We start from the raw sequence: 15089 nt of genomic DNA, 5'->3' as shown, positions 1-15089 counted from the left end.
GTGAGGTAAATGGGTCCCATTTTTGCAGTCTTAGTATGACCCGGCCGGATTGAACCCACGACCTCCCAGTCTCAGGGCGGACACTCTACCACTAGGTCACTGAGCTGGTTAACCGGTAACCGGAAATAGCGTAGGTGTATGACTTACGTTAAGTCGGGAGTCCCGCCTCGTCCATGGCATATACCACATAGCCACTCCAGCTAGTTCTTGCTAGCTGCTATTGCTAGCCGCTCACTTGCTAGCCACTCTTGCTGCTCCTGCTTGCTCACTCCAAATAATAATTGATAGTAATTGGTAGTAGCCTTGCTAAATCTCGTTTCTCTGAGGCATCACAGTGTGCATGCTTCAAAGTTGTTGCATTCTATTAGTTCACCACTAGATGGCACTAAATAATACACACTGTTCCTTTAAGTGACACAATTGAAAATGTGACTTCTCTTACTTCTTACTTAAAATAACAGATTCCTTTCCATGATCACATCACACTTGTGTGATGATTTTTTGCATAATTCATAGGGACATTAACTCCAAAACGGTCTGACCTCATTGACAAGAAATTAACCAAAAAGCCCCATAATTAAATACATAGATTTTATTTAGCCTACATAGTATTTCTCACAGATAAGGGTAAAATACAAAACCAAAAATATTATACAGTTAATACAAGAAAAACACTAATCAAAACAATCAAGCCTTCCCAATGCCATAAGGACTGCGGGTGTAACTGCACAAATGCGCAATCGTATCCCACCATACGTTTTTAAAGAAAGATAAACAGCGCCCACTCGTGGGGTATTGCCGCCCTGCACATACATACATGGTCCTTGGATGCACGTTTCCTGCCTTTTTCCTTTTTGTCGTGAGACAAGTTAGGGCAGTTAAGTAGTTTATTCTAAAGTGTTGCATTGCAAAGTCATTGGTTGTTTGTAATTCGACCACTGCACTGTTTGGTTTATGCATTATTTTCTTTGTTAAAATGATGTGATACATTTTTAAGTGAACTTTTGCTGTCTTGTGCACATTTGTTGAGCTGCTTCACACCATTTGATATTATCGTGTGATAAGGTGTTATAATTATTCTAATATACATAATGGTGGGAGGCACTGAATGTGACATACATTTACTCAAGTATTACTTTCAGGGACTTTACATACAGGATTTTATTGGCTAATGCATTTCCATTACATTCCACGTGTTCATCTACATTCACATTGGTGCCACAGAAGCAGCACATCCTATAACCTGGTCTCCATTTGGTTATCTTCTACAAAAGATTTCCCACAGACGGTGATGGCTTTAAAGTCGTCTGAGATCTCCAGCAGCGTTTTCCCTTTGGTCTCGGGCAGGAAGAAAAAGACGTAAACGCAACCCAGCAGACTCATGCAGGCAAAAATCACAAAGCAGTAAGAGTCGAGCACATCCTGGAAGAAAAAATAACAGACATGTTGACTGTACTGCCATTGCAAATCATGCGATAATTTCTTGTTGTGCACTTACAATGAGTATTGGAAAGACAAGGCCCAGCATTGCGAATACCAACCAACGCTGAACCCCGAAGAGGACAAACGCAGCCACCCGATCGGACTGGATGAAGATCTCACTGATGAGACTACTTGCTGCTCCCCCTTGCATGGACAATAAAAATGCAGACATTTACCATAGAAACATCAAGAGATTGATATGGATTTAAGTTGTAAGTGAAGCTGATACCAGGCCCTCCACAGAAGAAGATGATGAAGAGGACGATTAAAACAGCAATGAGGTAAGGAGCCCAAGAAATGGAACCCTTCAAATAGAAATTGGCCACATAAATATTACATATTTGCTCTTTTGACATTTGAGCTCATCATTGTTATAAGGCCGGATATTGGTCCTCAACCATCCTTCATTTTTACCTTCAAGTTGAGCACAACAGTAACTGAAATCCAGCATGCAGACATGATGCCATAGCCCCCCAAGAACAGTGGCCTCCTTCCTGCATGCTCAATCAAAAAACCCTGAAGAAGAAAGGTACAAATCAACGCAGGTCGCCTACATTCAAATGGCGCGTTTTCTAGTTGTCGTTTGCGATGATGTCAAACTGCACTGCATCGCACTTAGACCACTTTCTAATATTTTGATTTTATTGTTTACTTTGAGGTGAAAAAGAAACAGGCAAGGAACTGAAGATACTCACACAAGATATGGAGGTGATGATTTCCATTACGCCAAGTCCTATAGTCACATAGCGGATTTGATCTGTCGGGATCCCCGCTTTCCGAAAGATGTCAAAAGCAAAAGTGCTGATCTAGGAATAAATGATACAGTTGTGGGAATGGCACGGATTGTTGTGTTTGGAATATTTTGTACGGGTTAACCACATCCTCACCATAGACATGCCTGAAAACTGGTTGCAGCAGTAGATGGCGGACATGGTGATGAGTTGCCACCGGACCGTTCGGTCCCGAAGGAGCAGCAGAAGACTTTTTGTGGGGGCCGCTTCCACTGTTGCTTGCTCGGTCGACATTTCCTCCATCTCCTGCTTGAAGTTGCCTCGGCCCCACAGACTCTGAAGAGCTGCAATGGAGAGAATCGATCTTGTGCTTGTCAATTTGTATTTCCGATAAAAACACAATCAAATCTTCACTATATTATTTATTTATTAACTTATTTACACTGCTCTAGATCAGGGGTGTCGAAATCTTTCCTCTGGGGGACACATAAAAAAATTTTGAAGGATGAACTAAAAATATTAATAAATAATAAACAAACAAAAAAAACTATATCACAGCTTTCTGTAAAGAGGGCACAAAGAAATTTTGGGGTGGTCAGCTCCTCTGTAACCCACTACAGAAGATCCGCCCCTGTATTGTGCTGATCTCCAAAATTGAAAACCAAAACAAGAGAAATCTGTAGTAAGTTGACATTTTTAGGATCATTAATTGGACCTTGACAAAAAGCAGCAAGTGGAGGAAACCATTTTTGCTTATTAGCTAAATTCATCTTAATTGAAAGAAATGTTGTTACTATTTTGCTATTAATCCTTTTCTTTATGTCTTTACAAATCGTTAGCATAGCGACTTTTCCCGACACTCACTTTTCCACCACCTTAAAAATAAATAAATAAATACAATAGTAATGTGGGCAGTGGCCAATGTTATTTTAAGTATATGCTGTGGGCCACTAAAAATGGAAGGCCAATGGCCCCCGGGCCAGAGCTTGGAATCTAGATGGTGCTCATGGTGGTCATTTTAATGACAAAGCCTAGTGCAATGTAAATTGAATACATTTCCACTACATCTTTAAACCAAAAGCACCACTTAGAGGAGTAAAAAATATCGTGATTTATGAAAGGTCATTTTCCCATCACTAATTATTATTATTAGTAGTAGTAGTAGTAGTAGTAGTAGTAGTAGTAGTAGTAGTAGTAGTAGCAGCATTATACTAATTTATTAAAAATATAGAATGCCATCTTACTAATGTAGAAAAACATTGCCACATTTTAGGCAACAAAACACAACACACACATGTATTTTACAGTCAGTTCATGTTGATGTAATGGGTAAAATAGCGCTCACCCTTTTTGCAGGCTTTGTCATCTCGTTTTTCGATCAACAGATATCTGGGAGCTTCGGGAAGAAAAGGCATCACCGTCACTTGGACCACAGAAAAACACGCAGGCACACAAAGGACCACATTCCAAAGCTCTTCGCGGCCCAGGATCTCACTACGGGGAAGAGAATCAAATGTGGTGCAATCTTACATTGAAGTCATTTATATCAAATGTGTTCAGAATAGGGATGTCAGTTGGTTAAAATTTTCATAATTAGTCGCATGACTTCAATAGTTAACTCACGGCTAATCACAAGTTTTTTTCCTCTGTTCTAAATGTAGGATAAAATATTTTTTTGGACGTTTTCATACTCTTGCTAACATAAAAGTGGAAAAAAATGTTAAATAGAAAAATGGCTGCACCTTTAAGTCATGGATACAGTAATTTCATAATAATTGATCAAATTGAATTAAAAAGATGTACTGTACTATCAAAGTGTGATATTGATTTGTGTTGAGATATTTTTTCTTCCACTAGATGGCATAATTGCGTTTGTAAGACGTTGGTGACCGCTCAGTGCATTTTTATTTTTAACATTAATCTAATGTCTATCTAATCTTTAACATGAAATAAAATTGTTGAAACTGTAAAATACAACTTGACCCCAGTCTCCACAAATATATTCATTATTATCACATTTATTACTGCAAACTTTTGATGTGGACGTGTCTGCTATGACTGGAATTCCCCCAGTTTCAATTCCAAGTAAAGGGCGATCATTAATCGCGCGTTAAAAATATTAGTGCCGTTAAAGGAATTTTAAATTAACTCAATTTTAACACACAAAATTAACACACAAATTTTGACACAAGAAAAATTGGGAACTTGAGCTAAATGTTTTCTAGTTTAGAAAAAAAACAATGTTATATTATGATTTGTATGTAATACAAACACAAAATATTGACAGAAGGACATAAAAAGACAGGCTGCACGAATCACGTAGATTCATACCTGAGGCCAAATAACTGCGCAGAGAGTTTGCCAATGGAAACAAAAGTCGCAAATGACATGGTGACAGTGCCTCTTATCTTCCTGGGTGACATCTCGCCAAGGTACATAAGATGGGTGCTCACTCCCAGAGCTGCAAGCCAGGAGGATGTTCATCGTGATTTCACCAGTACAACCAATCGTCACACATTCGCGTTCACACCAATGGACAAGATAAGAAGTGTGAGAGGCAATTGTTACCTGTTGTGTAGCCAAACAATATTCTGGCCACAATGATCATTTCGTAAGACTTGGCCCATTTACTTGTCAGCATGATGGTGGCTGCAGCAATGGCAATAAAGCTGTTGCAGATCACCGCTTTTTTTCTGCCAAAGAGCACACACAGGTGTGAATCCTCAAAAAGGCCTCGTTGAAAGCTGCCGTTGAGAGCACTCACCTTCCCAGCAGGCCCGTGAAGTACTTGACACTGACAGCGCCAAATAGGCCCCCCACGGGATACATGGACACTATGAGGGACCAGATGATGGCTGGTGGTGGCGTCGCGTATCTCTCATACCAGGTGCTGTTGATGAAGCGCTGTATGAACTGCATGGAGAAGGAATCCACATGGAACCAAATTGGATTCAGTATGCACATGGTGATGTGTCTGACGTCACGTGATGACGCCTGAAAACGACAGGAAGTGTTGTGTGCGATAATTTGCACACATCACCGCGTCTCACCGACCGGAGAGGGAGAACTCAGGGAGGTGAGGTGGTATCCTGACTGAAAGCTTCCTCCAATTCCCAAAATTAAGATAAGGAAAAGAGCGTTTCCACGCGTCTAAAAGGACAAAGCGCAGAATTAGCAAAATTACAACTTTTATTCAAACTTGTATTTTTAACCCTATAAAGCCTGAACAATGAATTATATGAGAGAAAATTCTGATTCTTTGGAAATAGAGTATTTATTGGTCCTTTTGAACAAACTTTTTTTTTTTAAATCAACTTCCACATATGACTTTTGATTTGTGTCATATTTGATACATCCGATCACAACGCTTTAAATTTGTGCATTTATAATGATCAAAAATATAATAATAAACAGACATATCAAACATATTAGTACGTCCAAAAATCAAAAAGAATATTTCCCACTATTAATAAGTATACACTGATAAATCTTTGTTTTCTCAGTTATTCACAGTTAATTAAAAACATTAGGTATACTTCAATGTGCTACTTGTTTTTTTCCCGTGTAATGTTTTTACAGCAAATGTTGAAATACATTTTTAATTACATTTATAATTAAGATTTTCTCAGTTAATATGTTTAATTTTAGAACAGCTAAAAACAAGTACACTTTACTAGGAAGAGAGAGAGACATACAGAGAGAGAGAGAGAGAGAGAAATTTCTATAATTTGATATGTTTAAATGCTTAACGTACATTATAATGCACGCTATACACTAATTACACACTATGTATGTACACTAAAGTAATATATTAGTGTGCTTTAAATTAATTTAATTATTATAAAATTATTTTTTCCTGCTTAAGGCCATCCAGGAAACATAGAACTTTGACTTGTGTGTATTATAGATAAATTATAGATTATAGAGTGACTGTTTTGCTCTTTTTTCAGAACTAAACAAAAGGGCTTTCTTTAACATTATCTGTCATTGGTTTGTTTGGGGCATGGTGGGTGGATGACATTGACATTGACATTGTCATGTTTGCCTCCCATTGCAGAGGATGTGAGTTCGAGTCCGGGCTTCGGAATTATGGGTAGAGTTTGCATGTTCTCCCCGTGCTTTGTCGGTTTACTCCCACATTCCGAAATACATGCAAGGTATGTTAATTGAAGTGACTAAATTGTCCCTAGGTGTGAGTGTGTATGGTCGTTTGTATTTATTTCAACAAATTTAGTCCAGGTACTAAGATGTATTGGGTTAAGAGTTCAGTATAATTAAGTAAAGTCAAATAGAAAAAAATAATACAAGTACTTATTTTTTTCATACTAGTAATAATTTTCTATTTTAACTCATTCACTGCCATTGACGACTATAGACGTCAAAAATTCATTTGAACTATTTCTGTTAATTTAACTTTTTTTTTCACTTTTGTTAACAAGAGTATGAAACTTAGAGAAGATATAAAATGTTTGACTAGTGAAGTCATGCGATTAATTATGATTTAAAAAAATAATCACCTGACGCACCTAATTTTTAAGAATTTTTTCCTTTATTAAAAAAAAATTGTAATTATTATTGTTTTAATTTTTAATAATCCTTTTTTAAGAAAAATGTTTGAGCGTCAGGTGATTCTTTTTTTTAATCGTAATTAATCGCATGAGTTCACGAGTTAACTCACGATTAATCACACATTTTATATCTGGTTTTTTTTTTCCCCCTATAAAGAGCTCAGTATTGTCCATTCGGAAATGTCATCATCATTGCTCTTTATTTTTTTTTTTATATATATATATATTTTATATATATATATATATATATATATATATATATATATATATATATATATATATATATATATTATTATTTTTTTTGTGTGTGTGTGGGTGAGTATGTGTATGTGCGTGCGTGCGTGTGTGCGTGCGTGCGTGCGTGCGTGCGTGTATTTGTTAGGTCACCAAAAAACCTATTAGAAAAAATCTCATACCGTTCACCTAAACCGAACACCGCCGTCAGGAGACCCGAGGGGACCAAAGAAAACCAAGGAAGGTGAAATCCAGCACCGACCAGACACCACCCACCAGAACTCCTCCCCAACCCAAGAAACATCCAGACCCCGACAAATCCAAAAAACATAAAATCAGGGAGGCCTCAAGAGACCGAAGGAGAGACCGAGAAAAGGAAGGAAGGACAGACGAAGCCGAGTGAGATCCACAGACACCAGCCTCCACCGATTCAATGACCTGAGGAGGAAACAGATTGTGTCTGAGTTTCGGTAGATGCTGGTGTGGTGGATCTGGCATGCATGAAAATCTCCACCAAAGAGGGGAGCCGTCGACCCCCGCCGGAACAGAGCAAGCGCAACACCTCAGGGCCCCCCAGGCCGCGGCAGCGCCAAAGGACGACCCCCGGGCCCCGCCAGGGCCACCGGCCGGAGAGCAAACCCAGGAGCAGGAGCGCCCCCCGCCCCAACACAGCCCGCGCCCCCGACCCAACGCAGCAGGACGGGGCACTGCAGGCCCGCCAGGCACCCCACCGGCCCCCAACCCCCGCCCCCCCCCACGACCCCCCGCCCCCATCCACCCCCGCCACCCACCCCAACCCAGCCCCAGCCGCCCCCAGGTCCCCAATCCCCCAGACACCCCCCACCCCCAGCACCCCCCACCCCGCAACCCCCACCACCACCCCCCCCAACAAAGCCGCCCCCCTCCGACCCCACCCCGACCAACCGGCAGCCCCCCAACCCCCGACCCCCAGCCCCCGGGGACCACCCGCACCCAGGCACCGGCGCCGAAGAGAGGCCGGACAGCGGAGCGGAGAGGGCAGCCGCGCCCACCCCACCCCCCGCCGTGTGGAGGGACGGAACACCGGGGGCAGAAGGGGGAGATGGGGGCACCGGAGGGTGGCCGACACCCCGGAACCCCAGGCCCAGCGGGGGAAGGCCCCGGTCGTCACCCCAGCGTTCTTTGTGAAAGTTAACCCCTGTTACTGAGTCCGCCAGCTCGCCGACTGGTGAACTCTACCCCTAAACCGTGAATGTGACCCCACCCAGTGTATATACAAGTGTGTGTGTGAGGTGCATTAAAATTAGGAGCAGGTGAACCGGAGCCGAGGGAAATGATATTCCCACGCTCCGATCCACCCGCCTCCCAAGCATGTTACTGAGTGTATGTGGTGCATTAAAAAAAATAGATAGGGCGGGGGGGGGGGGGGGACACGGACAGGGGACCGCAGCACTGCTCTATACTGCGGCCCCCAACCGATGGCACCCCCACAAGCCCCCCCCCCACCCACAAGTTGTGTGGTGTATTAAAATTGGAGGGGAGTTGTAGGGTGAAGACGGTGTTTCCACCCTACCCCACCCCCCAAAGTGTGTTATGTGCCCTATATGTCTATAAAAGTGTATTGTGCAAACCTAGTGTAGTGAGTTAAGAGGTGTGACCAGCGGGGCCCTCCCCAACCGGGCGGGGGCAGGAGGCGCACCGGCCCACCAAGCTCCCACCCACCGCACCGGGACCCCGGCGGGCATATGGGACCCGTCCGGCGGGCATATGGGACCCGTCCGGCGGGGCGATAGGGCTCGCCCCCCGGATACTGGGTCCCGCCCGAGGTGCCAGGACGCCCATCGGAGCGGGGCAGGCATGACATCAAACCCCAGCCACCCCCGCCGGCCCCCGTAGCACCGAGACCCGGGCCATGGATGGAGCCCCCGGCCCAGGGGAGGGGAAGGAAGGCGTACCGGGGAGGGGGAAGGGAGGGGGGAAGGAGACGACAAGAAGGGCAGGGGGCAGCGGCAGGGCCGCAGAGAGAGGGGGAGAGGAGGAGGAAGGGTGACGAGGGAGAAGGGACAGGGAGGCGGAGGACGGGCGGGGAGAGGCGAGGAGGGAGAGGCAGCAAGGGGGAGGAAGGGGGAAGGGAGAGGGAACCACCGGGCACCCCGGCGGACCACAAGCCCCGAACCGCGTCGCCGGGCCCAGAGCGACGGACCGCGCCGGAACGGCGCCGCCCCCGACACCAGGGAAAGCCCCGCAACGCAGCACCCCCCAAGAGACCCAGGGAACGGCCAAGACGCAGCCGCCGCCCAGCAGCCAACAGAGGGGCAGACCCGCCCACGCCCAGCCAGGGGGGACAGCACCCACAGAATTAACCCACTGGCATGCCGTGAATCCGAATATCAACCCCTGGTGCCCATCGGAGGCGAATCCGCTCGATCCCGCTGGCAGCAGCCGGGTTCCTGACTATAGAAACACAACCATTAGTTACAAATTGCCAAATACAGAAACATCAATGCAAGTTATAACGCTGCTGTGGCTCTCGCTAACAGGCAGAATTAAGATCCAAGTTTAGGTTAAAAAATTCTATATACGTAGACCATGTTTTTTTAAATTTTGACATTTGGTTTTTATTTGAGGCAGATATTTTTTCCATTAAAATATGATTTATGAGGAGGTTAGACCATTGGTCGATATTCAAAGTTTGTTTATTTTTCCAGTTAACAAGAATTGTTTTTTTTGCGATAGTAAGGGCTACAAGTATAGATTGAAATTGTTTATGTGGTAAGTCAGTTGTTGTTAAGTCACCTAGCAAACACAAGTTTGGAGAGAACGGTATCCTACAGTCCAAGACAGCGGAAAGTTTTTCTAAGACTTTAGTCCAGAAACACATAACCGGAGTACATAACCATAAAGCATGAAAATAAGTGTCTGTAGTGTTTTGTAAACACTGGAGACAAATGTCGGAGTCTGAGAGTCCCATTTTCTTCATCATATATTGAGTAATGTATGTTCTGTGAATAATTTTATATTGGATAAGTTGTAAATTTGTGTGTTTTGTCATTTTAAAAACGTTTTCACAAACTTGAATCCAAAAGTCAGATTCCGGAGCTATAGACAAGTCTGTTTCCCATTTCGAGATGGGTAAAGACGTTTTATCAGTATATGAAAGTAACTTATATATTTTTGAGAGTTTTTTTGTTGTTGTCGGAGAAAGCTTGGTAATATCTTTAGCTAAAACAGGCGGTTGGAGCGTACCCTGGAGTGTTGGAATTTGTTTCTTTATCATACTTTTAACTTGCAAATAATGTAAAAAGTTTCCGTTTTTTATTTTGTATTTTTGGAGCAAGGATGTATATGATATAAACATATTATCTGAGAAGAGATGGTGGAGATGTGTAATTCCTTTCTGCTCCCACACATTCAAATAAAACGATTGGTTGTTAATTTGAAAGTCGAGGTTATGCCATAGGGGAGAAAGCCCGCAGGGCTCCACTTGGGCTTTTGTCATTTCTAGTGCTTTCCACCAGGCAGTCAGGGTGGCGGAAATCATTGGATTTTTAAAGCAGTTATGTCGCTTAATCGATGTTGTAATAAAGAGTAAATCTAGGAGTCTGAGGTTATTAAAATCCTTCTGTTCTATTTCCAGCCAACATTTAGTATCTCTATTGGGTTGTGCCCATAAAATAATATATTGTAGCTGGTTGGCTATATAATAGTGCATAAAATTTGGTGCCTCTAGACCTCCTTTGGATTTATTTTTCTGAAGAGTAGATAGACTAATCTTTGCTTCTTTTTTTTTCCAGTAAAATTTTGTAACGGCTGAGTCCAACAACTGGAACCAGTTAGCCGTAGGTTTAAATGGAATCATTGAGAAAAAATAGTTTATTTTGGGTAAAACTTTCATTTTAATAGTGGCTATTTGTCCTATTAGAGAAATAGGAAGATTATTCCAGCGCTCCAAGTCACTATAAATGCTATCCAGAAGTGGAGTGAAATTTAAATTAACTAAATCAGTTAATTTAGGTGAGATTTTTATGCCTAAGTATTTTAAATTACCTATAGGAAATGAGTAGTATGGGTCCTGGCTTGCAGGGTTCCATGAATTTTCTGTAATAGGTAGAAGTGTCGATTTTGTCCAGTTAATAGAATAGTCTGATAACTGTGAGAATTTAGTTATTAAGTTAAATTCTTCCCCTAACGAAATAGCAGGCTTTTCTAAATAAAGTAAAATATCATCGGCATATAGATTAATTTTATGTTCTGTTACCCCAGAGTGAATTCCTTGAATCATTCTTTCCTGGCGTATGGCTAATGCAAGTGGTTCAATAAATATTGCAAATAATAAAGGCGACAGTGGGCATCCCTGTCTTGTGCCGCTCTGTAGAGTAAAACTCTTAGATATAATCCCATTAGTAGTAACAGTAGCTTTAGGAGAATCATATAATACTGACACCCAGTGAATAAATGACTTCCCAAAGCCAAATTTATTTAAAACAGCAAAGAGGAAGGACCAGTTAACTTTATCAAAAGCTTTTTCTGCATCCAATGATATAATAACTGCCTTTTTATCATGCCGCTGTGACATACTAATAAGGTTAAAGAGCCTTCTAATATTATTAGTAGAGTGACGCTCTTTAATAAAGCCTGTTTGGTCGCTATGAATGATTGTCGGGATTACTGTTTCTAATCTAGATGTAAAAGCCTTAGTGATAATTTTAATATCAGTGTTAATTAGTGAAATCGGACGGTAACTTGATGGAAGGGTGGGGTCTTTTTCTGGCTTTGATAAAAGTTTAATTGCTGCTGTATTCATGTGTGGGCGTATGTGACCATTAGTTTTAATTTCTGTTACTACTCTTAAGAATAGTGGAGCAAGCATTGACCAGAAGTGCTTTAAAAATATAGCCGGATAACCATCCGGGCCGGGTGCTTTGCCATTTGGCATACTATCTAGAGCACTGTACAACTCGTTTATAGTAAGTGGTGCATCTAACATATCTTTATATTCAGTAGTTACCTGAGGTATATTTAAGCTACTGAGGAATGCCTCAATATGCTCTGGGTTAGGTTTATTAGTTTCTGAGTATAGGTTGTGATAATAATTATAAAAAATTTGATTAATTTCTTCTGGTGATTGTGTACATTCACCAGTTGTCCCTTTAATAGCCGTTATAAGCGATTTTTCCCGATTACGTTGAAGTTGGTTTGCAAGAAATTTACCTGATTTGTTATTATATTCAAAGTTGTTGTATCTCAATTGTTGTATTATAAACTCTGTCTTTTTAGTTAACATATCGTCTAACTGTATTTTTATATTTTGTAAGTCAGTCCATATTTGGTTATTTGGGTTTATTGCGTACTCATCCGTCAGTTGTTTAATTTTATCTTCCAAGTCTTTTTCTAATTTTTGATCCTGTTTCTTTTTATAAGATGAATATGATATAATTTTACCTCTAATTACTGCTTTCCCAGCTTCCCAGAGAAGAGCTGGAGATAGGTCTGGAGAGTCATTTATTTCCAAAAAGTCTGCCCATTCTTTTCTTATAATTTTGTCAAATTCTGCGTCGTTTAGTAGTGAGATGTTAAAACGCCATGTAGGTGGTGGTTTAAATGTATAATCAACTTGTAGGGAAAGGGAGACTGGTGCATGGTCACTAATAATAATAGGATGTATTTTTGTAACGGTTTTATCAGCAATAGAATTATTTGTAAGAAAAAAATCAATTCTTGAAAAGGACCGGTGCACAGCGGAAAAGAAGGTAAATTCCTTCTTATTTGGGTTTTTAAGTCTCCAGCTGTCGACGAGGCCAAAGTCATCATTTTATATCTGTTCTAATACAATAAAAAAATCTAGGTTTTCGAGAAAAAATGGGGAAAACTGTTAAACTAATAGAAATAGTTCAAATGAATTTTTGACATCTATAGTCATAAATGGCAGTGAATGAGGTAATATTATACTCTTGAAATGTATTTAATATGATACGTTTGGCTTTATAGGGTTAAAGCATTTTTGCTTGACTTGAGCGCGACCTTTGACACCATCTCGCACCCCATCCTCCTCAATAGACTCTCCCCCACACCACTCGAGACTGGTTCTGCTCATACCCCAAAGACCACACTCAGTTAATTTTGCTAAAGTCCTTTTCATCTGTTCCCTAGCCAGTCACTTCAGGTGTGCCCCAGGGCTCTGTCCTGGGGCCCCTGCTCTTCATCATCTACCTAATGAGGTATATATAAGGGCTATAGAAAATCATCAGCATGGCAAGCATTAAATGTTTTATCTTTGATATTAACATATCTATGTTGGTTTGTCAGCGACAGTATTTTTAAAAAAATCTGAATTGGTGAAAGTCCATTCTGACACCCACCACCCTACCCCTTCAACTCCTCATAATTTGGAAATTTAATTTCAGTATGGGTAATAGAAAGCTTTTTATAAATGAGCTTCAGATGTTTCATAGATGAATGTATTAATAAACAGAGAAAACAAAAGAAAGAAAAGAAAGAAATGTAAAATTGCACTTTGTTCTGACAGAAAAGCATTTAACATTTTAGACAACATAAATTCAATTCAAAACATTTTATTTATCGTCAACTTTCCTGTTGATGTAATGGTTAAAACAAAACCTATATAATAACATTTAGAATGACTAAGCAAAAATGGTTGGGATGAGTCACTGCTTTAACTTTAGCTTTTGAGTTACATATTTTGTTTATGTACAGTATCATGGTCGAGGTCAGGGCTGTGAAGCAACACTAGCAACATTAAAAAGTTCAAACGTGAACATTTGATCTAATACAAACTATACTAAATGAAACAAATTCTGCGAAAGCCTACCAGCTGCTGCAGTACAGTTTCCATGGGGTCCTCAGTTGCACGCACATTCACAGATCAAGAGCACACAGTCTAACGGGAACCTGTTAAATAGCTAAGGCTGCTTATCATTAACTTCTTACACTTTTTAACCGGAAAAAGCACAAATACAGGCTGACACATGTCTTGATACAAATTCCTAGAAGACTTTGTAAGTATCTTAAATCATTGACTATTTGTTAATAAGGGAGTGTAAAAAATGTGTTTTTGGGTGCCAGTATTATTTCACTGATGTAACGGTCCTTGTCTGTTTCTCCCTGTGATATTTGCACCATACGTCCATGCTTACTTTTTTTTTTTTCAATAGCACTACTACTCAAGTACCGCATAACTTCTGACTTCTTTATGTTCTAAAAAGTGCATAAACGTCAAATAGACCAATATATGAATTAGGAATTGTGAAAATTTAAATATTGCTCAACAATATTACCTTGCTTTACTTTCAGTGGGGCAATGAAAAACACGTTTAATTTGTCTGAGACCACACTTGTAACGCAAATCACTTGCATCTCAAAACATCTTTCCTTATACTGAAATAAGTGGAAATGCCATTAATCCGTTCCATGCTCCACCACACCCCCAATCAAAAAAACAGCCCAAAAAAATTGAAAGAGTTTGCCGTTTGACAACCGTTGAATTGCCATTATGCTACTGCCCAACTTGGCCACCCGGGGGCAGTATAAGACACACATATGGATAGACAGTATTGAACATGCACTACATGGACATCTAGTACAAACATTTGAGCTCATCACAGAGAATAAAGAATATAGGACTAAGTAAAAAAATATATATACTGAATTTTTACTCCCAATACTGTAAAAATGAACAATTTAGAGTGGCCTTATTATGTGGGCAACATAGGGCACACCTGTACAATAATAATGATGTACTTAGCATCTTAATATGTCACACCTGCAAGGTGAATGGATTACCTTGGCAAAAGAAGTGCTCACTGTCATATTCAGATATTCATATTTGTGAGCAGTATTGGAAAGAAATGGCCTTATGTGTACGCACAAAAATATATATAGTAGCATTTTTTCCTAACATTCTGTTATGTAAAAGTAAAAAGTGGGTCACATAAAACTACTCTTTATAATTCATCACAAAAGTTAGTTTAATAAAATAGTCAGAGACCAAATTGTGACCAGAGGTAGCTACTGAAAGTCTAATGAAGCGTGGACTTAAGTTCCTTGCAAGCTCTTCTTCAGATGAGCAACGGATGCA

At 40.7% G+C, this 15089-nt stretch overlaps 1 protein-coding gene across 1 annotated transcript; it reads right to left on the bottom strand.

Moving 5' to 3' along the window:
• Positions 1-1236: 1236 nt before the first annotated feature.
• On the bottom strand, positions 1237-13883 carry slc2a9l1 (solute carrier family 2 member 9, like 1). Its single transcript, XM_086087607.1, has 12 exons — positions 13824-13883; positions 5268-5363; positions 4978-5126; positions 4782-4906; positions 4545-4674; positions 3559-3707; positions 2370-2557; positions 2178-2288; positions 1897-1998; positions 1712-1787; positions 1499-1626; positions 1237-1422 (listed from the first exon to the last, which is right to left on the bottom strand). Exons 1-12 carry the CDS (start codon positions 13845-13847, stop codon positions 1237-1239), a joined length of 1464 nt encoding a protein of 487 aa, XP_085943733.1. The 5' UTR covers positions 13848-13883.
• Positions 13884-15089: the final 1206 nt, after the last annotated feature.

Source organism: Leptonotus elevatus, chromosome 10 (assembly GCF_054856555.1).
Source record: "Leptonotus elevatus isolate MCC_2025b chromosome 10, RoL_Lele_1.0, whole genome shotgun sequence".
NCBI classification, from domain to species: Eukaryota; Metazoa; Chordata; class Actinopteri; order Syngnathiformes; family Syngnathidae; genus Leptonotus; species Leptonotus elevatus.
Note: the sequence above shows the minus strand (reverse complement) of the source record. Positions and strands in the feature narration are given on the sequence as shown.

Excerpts from the sequence above, each read along its gene's own strand:
- slc2a9l1 (XM_086087607.1), bottom strand. The coding sequence starts at position 13,847 with ATGGAAACTGTACTGCAGCAGCTG. Across the intron at positions 4,675-4,781 it reads ATTGTTTGGCTACACAACAG|CTCTGGGAGTGAGCACCCAT; the intron begins GTAACAATTGCC and ends CCTGGCTTGCAG. Across the intron at positions 1,627-1,711 it reads CTTCTTCTGTGGAGGGCCTG|GGGGAGCAGCAAGTAGTCTC; the intron begins GTATCAGCTTCA and ends TGTCCATGCAAG.